Below are 17,193 nucleotides of genomic sequence, written 5' to 3' on the forward strand. Positions count from 1 at the left end.
GATACGGAACGAATCAGGATCTTGAGCTTAGTTTAATTAAAAAGCAGCTTATTAACGGAGAAATTCAAAGTCCTGAATATACGTTGCATGCAGGTATCGTCATGAGAGGAACTAGGGTATGTACCAGCTGCGCTGCGACCGGCGACTTATAAGAACTTCATTGAAAAGTATTACTCCGTCACTTTCGATTTCGTTGAAAATGGAGTATGTTGTAGAGATGATCTTTCTGAGTAAGAATATATATGCATGTTGGGCGCAGAAACCATTTTTTAACATAGTTTTTTTACATTAAAGTTTTAAAAATCACAATATCATTTCTTCTTGAATTTCATCGGAACATGATTTGTTGCTATGGTAATTGATCAAATCTATTATACGAAATACCCCTGTACAATGGAAAAAGTATTATATAGATGAATAAAAAAAAAGCAATGAAGTGTGCAGAGGGAGGGAAGAGAGGGTGTGTATAATTCAGAGCAATATAAACGGAAAAAATAAAATTCTCATGTATATATTCTTCATGAGCATCATCAAAAGTACAACATACTTTATTTTCAACGGAATTGAAAGTGACGGAGTAATACCATATCGTTTAAAATATGAAACTGGCTCATATATAGAGGTAAGAGCACTTTCTAGCAAACAACAAATTCCCCTATAAGCCAAAACACATGGTTTCTTGACCATCCTTAGCGTGTCCCTATCATAGAAGGGATTAGACACCGGTTTTTTCCACGATCCCGTCCTTCATATGCGGGAAAACACTCTGGGCTTTCCCTGGCCTTAAAACGATAAACTCTCTTCACATCTTGAGTTCCTCACCCTAGCCTCTACTCCCTCTCTAGGGCCCGTTTTCCTCCCTCCAAAAAAAAGAGAGGTCCCCTTTCCGCTAAAAAAAGGCGAGCTCCCTCTGTTCTGGTTCGGTGCCTATCTTGAGGAGTTCGATCGCTTTCGTGGATTAAAACACTCGTGTTGTGATGGTTTGGTTCAGTGATGTGTTCATGTGTGTTTACTAGATTTTTTGGATAATCTATTGGCTCCAGTATCCTACAGCAGCACCAGTAGCTTTACCAGCAGTGAGTTCAACCCCTGAGATCTCCACCAGGAAGTCTACGCTAGACTTCACTGTCGTGAGTTGAGGTCTGAAAAAAGACAACTCGTTCTTCATAAGGTCACCGCTAGAGACAATTTCTATTCTCTCAAGTGGTCTCCACTAGAGACATACTTCTGACTGATAAATCAAGTGAGTTGATTTGCTAGATCAACTCTTCTCATCTCTGACGATTTTCCAGCTCACAATCTGGAGAAAACTATCACCGTCAATTCATCTCGCTAAGACAGCCCTTTTTTTAAACATTTTAGCTATCATCAACGATTGCCGACTCACGGATTCATCAACCCTCCTCTACGTGGACTGCGGCCATCACCTTCCAGCTCGCAGACTTGAACAACGAGCAGTCATCACTTCGCCCGTTTCCAGCTAACTTAATTTTTACAATAGATTGTGTCATGAAGCTAGTGAATAAATAAATGTTATCTTTGACTTTAACTGCGCACCTATTGATCCAGTAACATCCTTAGTACTTTTCAAACACATATAATTACCAAAAAAATTCTGTTGGAGTTCGTTTACATCATTGGCAGTCACCAGAAAAGCCATGACAGTGAATACATGCAGACTATTCTGGACCTTTCAAAGATCATCATTTCTTAATTGTTATAAATGCCAAGACAACGTAAATAGAGATGATCATGTCTGCAAAGCCGACGACATCACGATGTCCTCGCTATAAGCGCCCTGGATGAAATGTTCGCAAGAAATGGACTACTGTGTATGCTTGTCACTGACAGAACTACTTATTTCAAATCTCAAGAGTTCATCCAATTTTGTCAACAGAACGACATTGAACAATGGTTTGGTTCATTAAGTTATCCAGCTACAAATGGTCTGACAGAACGTGTTGTGCAAATATTCAAGCAAAAACTCAAGTCAATGGCCGATGAACCTGGAAACCTTAAGCATAAACTAAACGCTTTTCTTTTTGAATGTTGAACAACCCCTCTTAGTGAAGATAAATCACTTCATTTAATTAAACCTATAGAGATGTTGCCTCATCTTCCTGATACAGCGCCATCTTATCGATATCTGAAGATAGGGAATCGAGTACAAGCTTGTAATTATTGTGAGTCCACTTTATAGAAGTTCGGCACCGTAGTGGATCATCTAGCGAAATAACGTTATTTGATAGTGCTGGATCATGGATATGTGATTCAACGGCATATTAACCAACTTCGAAGCACAGAAGTTAACATGACCCCTTCATCAGTTCCTCATGCACGACCCTGGAGTCTCCGTTTCATTGATAAGCCTGTCGAACAACATGTTGCTCTATTTTCTATGGACACTCCACAGAGGACAGTAGAGCAACCGGTAACTTCTCCTACAAATCATAATTGAGATTTCCTGACTATGCCGGAAAAAGGGACGGAGAAGCTGAACCAAGTTCATGTTACTACACTGAGGTCTCCTGCAGGCAGATCAACGTGCACTCTAGCGAGAAAGAAGTTCCGTCGGGAGATTAAATTTATAAGTCTTGTAAACTATAAAGGCGTACATCTTCATTAAGTGGTGGAGAGTGTACTATATGCATCTAGATATATATATTATCATACTATAGTGTCAACATATATATGAATACAATATGGAACAATATACTGCAGTAAAGTTTGATCCGATGACTGTGGAAAAATAAAATATCGTAAGATTCTACGTAATTACGGGTTAACTTATATTTCATTATCTAATAAGTACTCTAAGACATAACAGATCCGGACTTGATCAGATTTACGTTCTTGAGCTCTAGTAGAGAAGCTATGATGCCAGATCCGTACCGGATTTTAACCTGACTCGGGACAAAAGCAGGCAGAGCTTACGCAAGGATTTTCAGGTATTTAGTTGCCATCAGTATAAACAAAAAATGCGTCACTCTGCTTATGGGCACTCTTGATTAAGTGTGAACGATTACTCGATAACTCAATTGCTCTACCTAGGCTCCTATTAAAAGGTAAAGGAGTAATATGAGTTTAGTGATCATATGGAAAAAATTAGGCGGTTTTGCTTTAAACACATCGGATTTTTTGTCAGAAAAAGCCTCAACACACTGTCTAGAAACAGATTTTTTTAAATTTTTATGTTTGGAGCATGTTTTTTTGTATTCGAAAATTTTAGTCAATATCATGGGGCATGAGCTCATTACAACTTTTATGACGAACACGTTGCATAGGAGTTCTGTCCTTTTCTGGATAAATGTGAGCTTAGACGTAGCGAGATGAATATTTTTTGGAGTAGATATTCTGTCTCCCAATGCACGTCTAATGACAGCAAGTTAAATTTTTTCTATTTCATCTCCTTTTGCTTTCTAAGTTGGCATGTATATGAAACACCCATAATCTATCAAGGATCGAACAAAACTCTTATATAAAGTTAACAACATTTAAGGGGCAGCACCCCATCAAGTATCACACGAGAATTTAACAATGTCTCAGGATTTATTACTTTTCTCAACTGTTTTGCATAAATGAGTGTCAAAGGACATGTTATAGTCAAAGAAAATCTTAAGAAAACGTGCACTAGGACTTGATTTATCGTTAACCTTAATATTAACATGACCAGGTTGTATTTGCCTCTTATTAAAATAAACTAATCCTGTCTTATGAGGAGCAAGTTCTAGTCCAAGATCGAGGAGATGAGATCTGATAGTTTCAATAGCTTTTTCGATCTTCAAACTCCAAGAAGTGTTATTAACAATTTCTCATTCATAAATTAAATTTAAAAGAGGACCTAAAACCCCTCCCTGAGGAACACTCTTATTGATAATACGGAACAGAGGAGCATCTTCTTCGGTAAAAGGAAATCTTTCTTCAGTAAAGCTAGAAATACACTGCACGCTCTTCGAACGCGCTGTCTCAAGTCGACAACGTAAAATATTTTTATTTTTATTTTTATTCATTTCGAAAATTTAAAAATAAAATCCACTAATCAGCACACAAATGAAATGGTTACGCTTTCTGATTAGTCGATTTAATTTTGTATTCTTTAATTATTATTCTATGGTATTCGTAACGGTTATTTAAAATTTTTTTTTGTTATTATCATTATTAAATTGTAATCTCCGTGATTTCATAAAAAAATATCAGTACTCTGCAGTGGTCTGGGTGCGACCCGAAAGGTCCAAACGACCAACTTCCCAGTGAAAAAAATGAAAAAACAATTCGAATAGAACCCCTTTCCATTCTTTATAACAAATGGAATTGTTATAAACGAAATGAGTGTGTTTTTATTCATTTGATATCGTTAGTTACTTCATTTTTTTTTCGATGAAATATTGTCATCATATTTTCATACAAGTATTCTAATCATTTAATATTCATATTTTTCAAAAGATTTAAAAATTTTGTCTAAAAAATGGTATAATTTATAAATTGAGAAATTCAGGTCATTTTCCATTTTTGCTAGTTTTTTGGTTCTGCAAAACATGGCTGGACCGATTTAGCTGAAAATCTAATCATTTCTAAGTTGCGCAATTTCGTGTCGAATGCCGTTGGTTCCACGTCGATATCATTTTTCGTTCTCGAGATAATCGAGGCGAAAAATAATTCCGAACGCACATACACACAGACGTCTACTGGAAAACGATCGTATTCGACTCTGGGGACCTTAAAACGTGGAAATATGTCAAAATTCGGGATTCGCAAAATCGGACCCATTACTAAAACTTCCCACTGGGAAGTTAATAATATTATCAATATTTAATTATGTATCTCTTTGCCTGACAGTAAGTCAAGAGTTTCATTAGATAAAAGAATGTTTGATAAACTTGAAAGTTTCTTCAAACGCACTAAAGTTTGGGAAGAAGAATGTCATTGTCAACGCCATCAAGGGTACCTCGAAAATCTAAGGAAGCCGCAAATACATCTTCTTCACTCAAAGAAGTATTTTCAATACTTGGTTTGAGTTCATTATTGGAACTTCAAAAGAAAGAAGGCATGATAGGATCCCCAAGTATCGTCTCCCACTTGGATCTCTATTTTGCAAACAAAATTCCACGGGGCGAAGGAAGCTAGGTCAATGTTGGATTTAAAATCCTGCTCATCACTGACACGAATAATATTTAATATGAATATCGTATATATAAATATCATCTTAGGAGAATTTAATACGAATTATTATGAAGCAAAAATTATTGCTTTTATCAGCACTACCCGAAGTAAAAATCGTCAGCACAAAGAGAACACCGAAAGAACACTAAACGTTCGATTACCACCAATATACAACCCAAATAGACTCGATTCTCTTTTGTAAAATTAAGAGCACTGATATACCACCAAATGAGGAACAGATATTAATTGAAAAGTCTTATGGTCGATGGAAGCCCCAAAACACCACCAGAAGATGATTGCATTTAGAATGCCTTATTCAGCACCAAATTCTTTCATTTTCTTCTTTTTCTTACAACGTTTGTTTACCTGCGGCCCTTGAAATTTTTCCTGAAGCTCAGACTAAGGCTCATAAAGTCTACTAAGTGTCCGAATGCAATAAAATTATTGCCCATGCTCCTCAGTCGTAGCACGTTAGAGCTGATTTAAACACATTGTACGTAAGTGCCGCTCGTAGACAATATACGCGAAATGAATTTGTGGTTTTTATTTACAAAATTAATGAATTGTTTAGCTTTACAGTTATCAAATAATGAAGTATAAATTGAAGTGTAAGAGAAATGTATGGATGTTGATTTTCTGGCCAGATACTAGTGAAATTTCTGTAATAAATATGAAAGACATATTGGAAGTGATAAAAACATTATTTATTCGAATCGTAGCAGAGTTACTCGAGTTCTACAGTAAAATTTTCTGATCTGTTAGACAAATTGACTAATCAAGTAAATTCATATATACGTAAAAATTTGAATCATTTTCAATTGTTTCGGATAGCCGAGCGGGCTAAACCATCGGTTTATTTGCGTGCGTTAGGCGGTCGTGGGTTCGAATCTCCCTCCCCTCTCTCGTAAATATTCTTTGCCAAGTTTAACTCAACGTTTCCCGCCATCTTTAAACTAATGTATACGTACAATTGGTGTTTAACATACATAAAATTTGATACAACTAATTTTTTAATTATTTTTATTAAGTAGTTTTTAACCATTACTTTTCTTGTCGTGTACCCATCGAAAGACCCACTAAATTGTATCCATCTTATTTACAAACTCAAATTTATTTATATGATTAGTAATATGTAAAAATGAGTAGATTCTGATTGTATACTAAAAAAGTAAATGTGATAGACATCAGTAGTAATATTGACTGCATTCTTGTATGATAATTACGGATTCGAATGTACAGCTTACTGTTTTGCTCAGTAGGTTTCGAGCTCTAAGTTTACTGATCGGAATCATTAACTTTTACTTTATAAAGAAATTGTCCATATGTTGGTGAATCAGTAAAAATCATCTCTTAAGATGAAAAATCGACCGACTATTTTTCTTCGTACAGGGATGCCGATGTAGTCATCAGGTTGTAGCCATGATTCCACACAAATGAAGACATTAGTATCCTTGAAAAGAGAAAATTCAAGCTCAGTAGTACAGTTGCGTACACGATGTGCGTTTCAGAATGTTAAACGAATTGGTTTAGATGAGCACATGTTTACTAATTATCATTCAGGTTATCAACACTGGATTTAGGAAGACTCGATATAGCACTAGCCAAGTCACTGGTAACTTTGTCTTGGTCGAGACTGTTGATAATTTTCAAAAATCTGTATTTTATACTACGAGCAACCAGATTCTCTAAGGCTTGCAGCTAATGTGTGATTGTTGTAAGTAAGACATGGTATTTGTTAGGTTTTTAATAACAAGTCTTTATTGTTAAATTCTTTTTCAAAACGACAATTTAATTTTGTAGACATCGATTTTAAAAGGCATTTGCAGTAAACAATAGGCGTTTTATTTAAAATTGCATATTAGTTCTTAATTTCTTTTAGGGCCGGTAAAAGCATTCCCATATACATTTGCTTTTTACCTTGCAATATGTCTAGCACAATTGCTATTGAGCTCATAATTTCCAAATATAAATATATTTCCAAGAGAAAGTCTATATTATTTTTAGTAAATCTCAATATTTTTAATTCATCACAAATAATACCGAACTCTCTATAACCGTGTAATGTTGACCGCATTTTTTTAAAATGTTTTGTCATGTAAAGCTCTTCCACAATCCTAAAAGTACAGATATGTAAATATATAGATTTATTCAATCACATATTACTACAATTTGATAGCAGTAAACTATTCAATTGCTCTACTAAGAAAGAAATTAGAATCAATATTAGTAGCTATCAAATTTAATGTATGTGCAGCACATCGTCCATGTTTTGGTAAGTGATAATCAACAGCTGAATGTTCATTATTCTTAGAATTATCGCCAGCATAATCACCTATATTTTGTATCGAGATGTATTCAGCTTTTATATCTAATTCATCATCAAAATTTTTATTATTGAAGATACTGCTATCTGAATTACATTTTTCAGCTTCGGTTTCATCTGTCACGCCATATTCATTGAAGGCCTTCACAAAGTTACTGCCATTATCCGTCGTGAAACAAATTTTATCAATTATATTAAATTAATTGTAGACTGATTCCGTCATTGATGCAATAACATCGTATGTGTGTCTTTCTTTTATTCATCAGCAAGAAGACAAGATATTCTGTCTAAAGACATTTCATCAATCCAATAGGCAGCCATTTCTACATAACTTCTTCTATGGACAGACCAACGGTCAGTTGTTGATGTAATGTAGCGAGGTTGCAAAATTTATGTCATTAGATTTTTCCCTTTGAAACTAGTTTTAATCAAAAAACGAAAATGTTCGTTTTCAACAATTCGAAATTTCAGCGAAGCACTAATAATGAAATGAAGTACCATCTCATCAAGTTTGTCTGTAAAAAAAAGTTGAAATATATTGTGGACTACCTTTGTTGTTTTATAACCCAGTAAGAAACAACATTTACATCATGCTTACCTTGAGTCACATTTTTTCCAGTGGCATTTTCGACCGACAATTGTTTTAAATTTGAGCCAACGTTTGCTTCTTCATATCCTCTTTTCTTGCCCTTTTGATTTTTTGATGATTAATCCATTTGCTTTGAGAATACTTAGATGGAAACTCTAATGATTAACAAAACGAGATTTAGACTACAACCAAGTCAAAATTGTAATACGAAAAAAAATCTATGACATAATAACTTCTTTATAATAAATAGTTTATAGAAACTGTTCAGTGGTCCATAAATTAGAATTAGAAACTTATAACTTACAATATAGTATTGTTTATAAATTATGAATATATTACCGATAAATGTTTTCTCAAATTCGATGTAGATCGATCATCAATACTCAAATTCTTCTGACAGTGAACACATTTCTTATCATAGCTAGTAACATTCTCTTTTCAACTTCCCAGTAGAAAGTTATAGTAATGGGTCCGATTTTGCAAATCCCGAATTTTGACATATTTCCACGTTTTAAGGTCCCCAAAGTCGAATACGACCGTTTTCCAGTGGACGTCTGTGTGTGTGTATGTACGTATGTGCGTTCGGAATTATTTTTCACCTCGATTATTTCGAGAACAAAAAATGATATCGATGTGGGATCAACTGCATTCGACACGAAATTGCGCAACTTAGAACTGATTAGGTTTTCAGCAAAATCGGTCAAGTAGTTTTTTATTCAGAATGAAAAACTGGAAAAAATGGTGAACTACCTGAATTTTGAAATTTATAAATTATATCATTTTTTAGACAAAATTACGAGATTTTTTGAAAAATATGAATATTAAATGTTTGTAATACTTGTATAGGAAAATGATAACGATATTTCATAGAAAAAAAAATTTTTCAAAAACAGAATCAGCAATAAAAAAATTTTAAACTTGTGTTGAAATGGTAAAAATAGCATTGAAGACAATATAATAGTCAATAATGATTTTTGATAATATGGAATTGTGTTCACAATAATTCAACATTGTTAATGACAAATGATTATTGATTATGATAATATTTAAATAACAAATTTTAAATTCGTATAAATAATAAAAATAGAAACCTATGCAATATATTTGAATTCTTCCAACGCACGATTTTTTCTTTTACTGAAATAAAGTAACTAACGATATCAAATGAATAAAAACACACTCATTTCGTTTATAACAATTGCATTTGTTATAAAAAACGGAAACGGGTTTTATTCGAGGTGTTGTTTCATTTTTTCCACTAGGAAGTTGGTCGTGTGGACCTTTCGGGTCGCATCCAGTTGTATTTTTTCTTTATCTTGATGATTTTTGCATGATCATTGTATACTGGCCAAGGTACTTTTTGATTATCTTCTTCCACATCTACTTCAGATTCCATATCCGATTCTGTGTGATATTTCAGAAATTTCGAAAAAGCTGTTTAGCACTGCAGCCAAGCGATGCAAATAGTGAACTAAGAATGCTTCACGGTCACATAGGCTGACAAAAGAATGGTGATGCGACGCTGTAGTACATGTGATTGTTGTTAGGCACGCAAATATACAGAAAGTGATGCTACCATCGATTTTTAAACGTACATAATGCCAACAAGTTAATTAATTTAAATAAATTTTTTTAAGCAAGTATATACTTGGGAAAAATACTTGTTTAAAAGTATTTAAATACAAATGCAAATACTTGGCTTGATATTTTTTATCGAAAAAGAAATTTACATAATTACAATCATTATAGCAACTTTTCAACAATTTATATATAATTATTTATTCTGTTGAGTTGAACTGTATACAAATCGTTTTCAGATTAAAAAATATTTGCAAAATCAAATGAAATAAAGAAAATTTTGTATTTAAATACAAATAATAAATACTTTCATCCAAAAGTATTTCAAATACAAATACAAATATTCTAAGAGTATTTGAGTAGAAAATTTTAAATACTTTACTAGTATGAAAATAAAAATTTAATAAATGCATCACTAGTTTCAATTAATTGTACAGCGAGAAGGAATCAATAATGATGAATAATTTGTGAAATTTAAAGCGTTATAGTAGCTGAACTTTACTCGTATTTAATATTGAAATGTGAAGTAATAGATACCGTAAAATAACATAAATAGTGTTAAAAATGCTGTACAGATTACTAAAAAAAAATTGACTAGTATCTTACAATAAAAATACAGCAAGAGTTTTTTTTAGTGAAAGACTAAAGCTTATACATATAAATATATATTCCATATATATTTATGTAATATGAATTTGTCCCTTGCCAGACTGTGTTTAAACTATTTTATAAGAAAACTTAGTTTAATCTACATTTTTTAAGAAAGAAAAAGTTTCTATTAGTCCCTATAGTGTATGTGTGCGCGATGTGGCATGAAATCTTGAGAATTTTGAAATCTTTACTTAGTGAGACCGCGACTTTCCTCGCGTGAAAGTAGCCAGGTTTAGTTGAGATAGTAATTTCTATATGTCTAATAAAAAAGGAAAAGATAGACAAAACAGTGCAAATACAGTACACTCTTTCTCTGAGCCCTCTTTTGAAGTATCTAGTTTTTACTCTGTTTTTCTTATGAAAAAGCTTTTTCCAAGTTATTTTCTTCTAATTTTTTCTAAAAGATCATACCTCCATGACTTGGGAAAAAGAGATTTTTCTACCACTTTATTTAGGAAATATACTCACTTGAATTTATGCAAAAATATGTGAGCTCTGAAGACTGTCTTTGATCAATTCTACCGAAAATTGATGATTTATAAAAAATGATCTCATCTTCCTTACAGAAAAAACATCTTAACATGGAGAATAATACTTAAAATTTATTTAAGTTGAATTTTAACATGATTCACCACACAGTTTTTTTAAATTTATGTTGTAGCATTTTATCTCGAGGTTAGTCTTCATTTTTCACCATATTTGCTAGGAAACAATGGCGGCAAAATAACTTTATGTAATTTAAAGTTTTTCATTAACAGCTGATGTGTTGAACTCATAAATTATCATTATATGGTAATTGTATACATATCATATGCACATATTGTATAGAAGGTTGTTTTATAAGAAAAAAAAATTTTTTTAAAAACTACCTTGATATTAAATTTTTGAATAATTTTGTAGTTAAAATTTTTTCGTAAGCTTTAAAAAGTTTTTCATAGTTGAAGAATTTATTCATTATCGTTATTTATTTTAAAAGATTGAGATATTATATTACACTGCGAATCCAAGTGTGTTATCCTTGTAGACTTTAGTCGAAACACTAGAAGAGTAACATTTGAGGTTATATGGAAAATGATTTATTTTAAGTTATTATTAATCAGAAATTACTATATAGGTAATTATTTTATACAGGAAATTCATTACAGGATAGGATTTAGTCAAAATTCGTCCTTAGAGTCAAATTTTAAGTCAATCGGACGTAAAGTTTCGGAAATCTCATGATAAGTGAGTTGGTGGTAAATTGTTTATATATATATATATGTATATAAACAATTATATAGGGTATATAGGTGCTGAAACCAATTGATAATTATGAGTCACGCCAAGTTATTGGTTGTTATGTTGAATGTGTTATAATACGTACAAAATTTTTTTGAAATAAAAACCTAAGAAAACAATTCACTTAAAATATTGTTAATTCTTAGATATAAATAATTGGCTTTTAATGATTTTAGTGCTTTTTGTAGTTCTATCATTGTCATTATTTATGCTTAGCTCACATTTTTGATCAGCCTAGAAGGAGGAGGCTGTTTTTGACGAGATCTCCTGTACTACTAATGTACTGTGTTAACATTCGAATTAGGTTAGGATTTGATTTTACTTCATGCATATTTCTGATAATATAGTTGTCCCGGAGAAAGTTTTCTTCGGGTGTTTCCGTGAAGTCAAGTCCGCAAAAAAAAGTAGTCCATCCAAAACTTTGACGCATGCGCACAATACTTTTATAGGTAAGAAATGTTCCGTTTTTACCGACTTAAGATATAAATGAAGATCTTTTGGCGGTTCTACTTTCAATTGTTTTGAATAACATTGATAACGTAGCTCTTCATTATTGAACAATATTACCAAAAATACTCATACGTTATAATTAATTGTTATAAACATCAAATTTCACTACGATTACATAAATAGCATAATTAGTTTAATAGTTTAATTATAAATAGTTAAGGTTTTGGAGTTCATGTGTGTGAAAATTTGTTGCTTGTGATTGTGATATCATTGTGGTTTTGATATTAATATTAATATTCATTTATTGGATTGTGTTTCTGTCTATCTATATCTATTGTAAGTTCGTTATTAATTGGATTTTTTTTTTCCATGACAATGAAGCAACATTCACCCAAGAAACCAAGGAAGCTGAAGAGATGGTCAATTTATACGAACGATAAAAGAGGAAGATCCTTTAATTCGCAATTCCAAGCTGCGATTTGTAATTTACACGAAGCCTTAGAAGTGGAGAAAAAGCTTGGAGATCTTTTAGTTCCTTTGGAAAACGTCAGGTATTTATATTCAATATTATCTTCATAAATAAATGGTAATGAATTGTAATGAAAGATAATATTTTTTATTTTCAGAGAAAGAGTTGCTACATATTTGAACATATCATTACCTAGTGTGACCAAATATGTGGAGATTGGGGCCACAGGGCAACAATTTGAGACTCCTGGGAAGGTTCGACCTCATCCTGCACCAAAACGGAGTATTCCTGATAAGGTAAAGGATGACATTTGCCATGTTATTTATGACATTTACAATCAGCGAAGGACTGTGACAGTAAAGGAGTTATTGCAGATAATAAGGTAAGTTTGCATGTTGTTTTATGGTTGTTTAAATTATAATTTTGCATGGTGTGGCCACTACATGCACGCAAATAAACTGGCATTTTACTTTGCTTTGTTTGGGGAAAATTTTGCCTGTGTTTATTCTTCTTTTCTCGTTCTTTTTCTTCCTATCAGAGAAAAGAAGATCGAATTTCACGGTGGAGAGGAGATTTTCCGGAAAATCCTGCATGATAAGGGATTTTCCTACAAAAAAAGGGATGGCAAGCGTTATGTGGTTGAACAACCACATATCATTTTTAAAAGATTAAATTTCCTGAAGGCATATAGGGACAACATGCTGGATTCCAAGAGACGAGACGTCGTCTTCTTAGATGAAACTTGGACATTTCAGAGAGGAACCGGAAAAACTCGCGATTGGCAGTCTGGAGATTTCCGGAGCTGTTCCATCAAGAGTGCTGCAACAGGGAGTAGATATTTGGTTTGTCACGCAGGTGGTGAAAATGGGTTTATTTCAGGTGCTTCACTACTGCTGAACACAAAGAAGAAACCAAAAGATGGAGACGATTATCATGGAGATATGGATGCAGCTTTATTTAAGAAATGGTTTTCCACGCAACTTCTTCCCAACCTGAAGAAACCATCTCTAATTATCATGGACAATGCTGCCTATCATAGTAAAATGGTATGTATCACAGTTTTAACATGAATTAATTTATGTATATTCATCTCAATAAGTTACTTAATAAGCGCCATCATCATTCTTTCAGGTAAATCCACAACCTTCATCGAACTGGACGAAAGCCCAACTCATGAAGTGGCTTGAAGAACGCAGCATTTCTTTTAGGATCGACGAGAAGAGTAAGGATCTCCTTCACATGTGCCAGGCTCATGAGGAGGATATAAAATATGAAATAGACGAAATAGTGGCCCAAACTGAGCATAAAATACTTCGTCTGCCTCCATACCATTGCTGTTATAACCCAATCGAGATGGTTTGGGGGATAACAAAAAGGTATTTTGACAAACATGTTGGTCGAGGGAATGATTTTTCTGAGGCCAACATGTTGAACATTTGGCAAGAGGCACTGGACCAGGTCGACGCCGGCATTTGGAGAAAATGCTGTCAGAAGGTGGAGGAGAAAATTTTACACGATTGTGCTCGTGAATTGGATGATCCAAATGTATATTTGTATATTTATATCTCGTCGTATCCGACTTTTTCCTATTTTTACTACTCTAATTTCTTTTTTCAGCTCATACAAGAAGTCGATGACACAAGCATCACACCAATGGATGTAGACACTGATGAAAATGACGATGATGATGAATGGGAAGACATAGCGGATGAAGAGATTGGCCTATTGAATGTCAGTGGAGTAGATTTTTTGCCAGAGCTCCGTGAGATGGAAGTGCCTTGTCAAGAAATCTCCAAAGTTGATAGCCAATCGTCAATCTTACCAAGGCTCCCTTCATGTAAAAGATCTCTTTTTGAGGCTTTCAACCAAGAAAAGGTAAGATTTATTTTACTGCAGTTTCGAGTTATAGTAAAATGCTTATTAACGTTTTCATTTTATATTTGTTTCAGAGTGATCAATCACTTTCGCCTCCTTTGCCCCAAATCTCTCAAGAGGAACTTAATATGGCTGTAAGCTATGTTGTGGATAACTCTGAGCCAAAAGTAACATCGCTGCTAGATGATTATAAGGTACTTCGTCATTATTTTACTTTTATTGCATTACAACAAACGCTAAGCTTATATTATTAATAAAAATTTTAGGACTGTTTGGGCCCGGATGACACACTAATCAAAACAAAGGTAAAAATATCGATATATGTGAGGGATTTAAAAACATTGTACCCTCCAACATGGCTGAATGATCAGGTAAGTGATATGAATTTTCCCTAGTAGACAGAGAGCAGATTAAGCAGCAGACTGTCGTAAATCTGACGCAGTTTTGACAGAACAGAGCAGAACTATATCAGACTTACAGCAGTCTGCTTCTTAATCTGCTTTATGTCTACTGGGGGTGTTACTACCTTTACATTATATCTATTCACTATGTATTAACTTGTTTCAGATCATCAATGTCTACTTCGAGATGATTGCAGAAAGGGGAGCACCGTCAATTTACGCCTGCAACACCTTCTTCTTTCAACAGCTGGTACGTGGAGGATACACATCTGTAAAATCATGGACTAAAAAGGTAGGCATTATTAAACTATACACCTCATTTAACATTCTTTGCAGAAATTGATTCTTATGGTATGCATTGTGCTCTTCAACAGGTTCGAATATTCTCCATGCGAATGATGATGGTACCAATTCATCTGGGTGCTCATTGGTGTTTGGCGGTGGTAAACTTTGAAGATCAATCGATCATTTATTATGATAGCCAGTATGGAAAAAATGATCCATGCCTCCAAGTAAGTAGTTGATTAAAATTGTATATATTTATTGCGACAAAAAATAACCATCTGTGCAAATTATTTTCAACAGGCTTTGCTGGATTACCTGTGCGAAGAGCACCTGGCCGTGGAAAAGAAGCCCCTCGATCGAACTTTATGGACCCTACATCACGCCAAGGTAAGTAAAAAACTAATTCCGAATCTATTGTTTTCATTCGTTCCATAATATTGTCAATTTGTTCTTTTCAGGGTATTCCAAGGCAATTTAATGGGTATGATTGTGGAGTGTTTGTCTGTGCTTATGCTGAGCACATTTCAAGAGGCGAGCCACTCAATTTTTCAGCGAAGGATATGTATAACATTCGAGGACAAATATTGGATGAAATAATATCCAATGTGTTACACTTCCCTTCGAACACAAAACACTACAGGAGAGAAAACTAATCAGTAAGTATCATGCATGCAAAAGATAATAATTAAGTACCGTGTAATCAAAAATGTTTTATTTCCAGGCATTGGATCGACTACCTTCTTCTGCTGCAACCTTGGACCCTGTCGTGATCGGAGAAATAAAAAAAAAGATAAGTATTTTTTCAAACATAACATCTGTCTGAAATGCTGATATTGGAATAGTATATTAAAGCTGTCTGTCGATTTTCAGATTATCCTGACTAAATTTAATCGAAGTATAACAACAAAAGACTTTACGTGCATTGAAATGCAGACTGGTCGTCCATGGACTTATCAAACTGATTTATATTGTGTAGCTGTTTCACCTCATTGTCTTTATTTTGAGGGAAACACATGAGAGCTGTTTTGTCTGGTAACCGTTGGTTCATTAATTGAAAAATGTCAAGGTAATGTATAACACTTTCATTGAAACATTGGTTAATTTACGTGAATTATTTTCAGATTAAATATCAATCCATTATAGTAATAATAATAATAATAATAATAATAATAATAATAATAATAAAATCAACTCTAAAGAAACTGATCATAAAGGACTGAGTGAAGTGGATATTCAATGGAGGAAGTTGAATCAGATGCCATGCAATTATTATTATAAGTAAATATGAATTTTTTCAATTACAATAAATAATAGAACGCTAGTCATTTTATTTAATAGTTATTTTATTTTTGCAGAAGTGAGGAAAGCCTTGTGAAATATTTGCAACTGTGTCCAAGGAAATATGGCTGTGGAAAATGCTCTCTCATATTCACGTCTCATATCAACTGCATGATGAGGATGTCGCCTTTGCTCATGCAAGTGTTGAAGAGCCGGATGAACTGTTAATGGAAGAAGAAAGGTCGAATGATATAAAGCGGGAATATTTCGTGAATAATACTCAATCTTTCACTTGTCCTACTTGTGACAAGGTATTTTATTTATTTTTTTTAATTTATTAGACTTTTTTCTATAAACTTCCTGTTAAGTTGAAATTATTACTGTTATTTTTATGTAGGTATGCACCCAACAAAGTGCTTTTTCAAGATACCGGTGTGGAGTTTGTCAATCACATCATTTGTCCTTCGAGAATTAGCTGTAGCACATATTAGATCTGTACATCCTCTCATGCCTTGTTAATGTCCATATTGCAAGAAACGCGCAATAATTATAAAAGAGGATTTGTTCTAATACGTGATAATGAACCTGTAGCCTGTTTATGTTAATCTAACGAATTTTTGCGTTAGTTTAAAAGAAAAAAAATGAGAATAATCCTTACTTTACTTTAACAATGCAACAGCAAAGTTATGTTTGTTAATTAAGAAGTAAGAAGCTGGCTTTACCTAAAATAATGTAAAAATAAAATTAAATGATTTAAAATAGATCAATTGGAGTTATTAATCATTAACCTTTATTTTCATTAATATTTGCATAATAAAATCATTGGTTCATAATACGTTGCACCGGTGAAAATATT

At 33.3% G+C, this 17,193-nt stretch overlaps 1 protein-coding gene and 1 long non-coding RNA gene across 2 annotated transcripts; both read left to right on the plus strand.

Annotated features, from left to right (window-relative positions):
* Positions 1-14,237: 14,237 nt before the first annotated feature.
* LOC118070107 (sentrin-specific protease 1-like) lies at positions 14,238-15,902 on the plus strand. Its single transcript, XM_035088534.1, has 8 exons — positions 14,238-14,373; positions 14,448-14,567; positions 14,640-14,744; positions 14,941-15,066; positions 15,149-15,286; positions 15,360-15,446; positions 15,518-15,715; positions 15,781-15,902. The coding sequence occupies exons 1-7, from the start codon at positions 14,266-14,268 to the stop codon at positions 15,710-15,712; spliced, it is 879 nt and encodes a 292-aa protein (XP_034944425.1). The 5' UTR covers positions 14,238-14,265; the 3' UTR covers positions 15,713-15,715; positions 15,781-15,902.
* A 22-nt stretch (positions 15,903-15,924) lies between these two features.
* Positions 15,925-16,490, plus strand: LOC118070116 (uncharacterized). The gene is made up of 3 exons (XR_004690723.1): positions 15,925-16,125; positions 16,181-16,337; positions 16,415-16,490. It is a non-coding gene; the product is annotated as an uncharacterized lncRNA (long non-coding RNA).
* The last annotated feature ends 703 nt before the right edge of the window (positions 16,491-17,193 follow it).

This window comes from Chelonus insularis, unplaced genomic scaffold (genome assembly GCF_013357705.1).
Source record: "Chelonus insularis isolate UGA/USDA-ARS -01 unplaced genomic scaffold, ASM1335770v1 contig_12_pilon, whole genome shotgun sequence".
Lineage (NCBI taxonomy): Eukaryota > Metazoa > Arthropoda > Insecta > Hymenoptera > Braconidae > Chelonus > Chelonus insularis.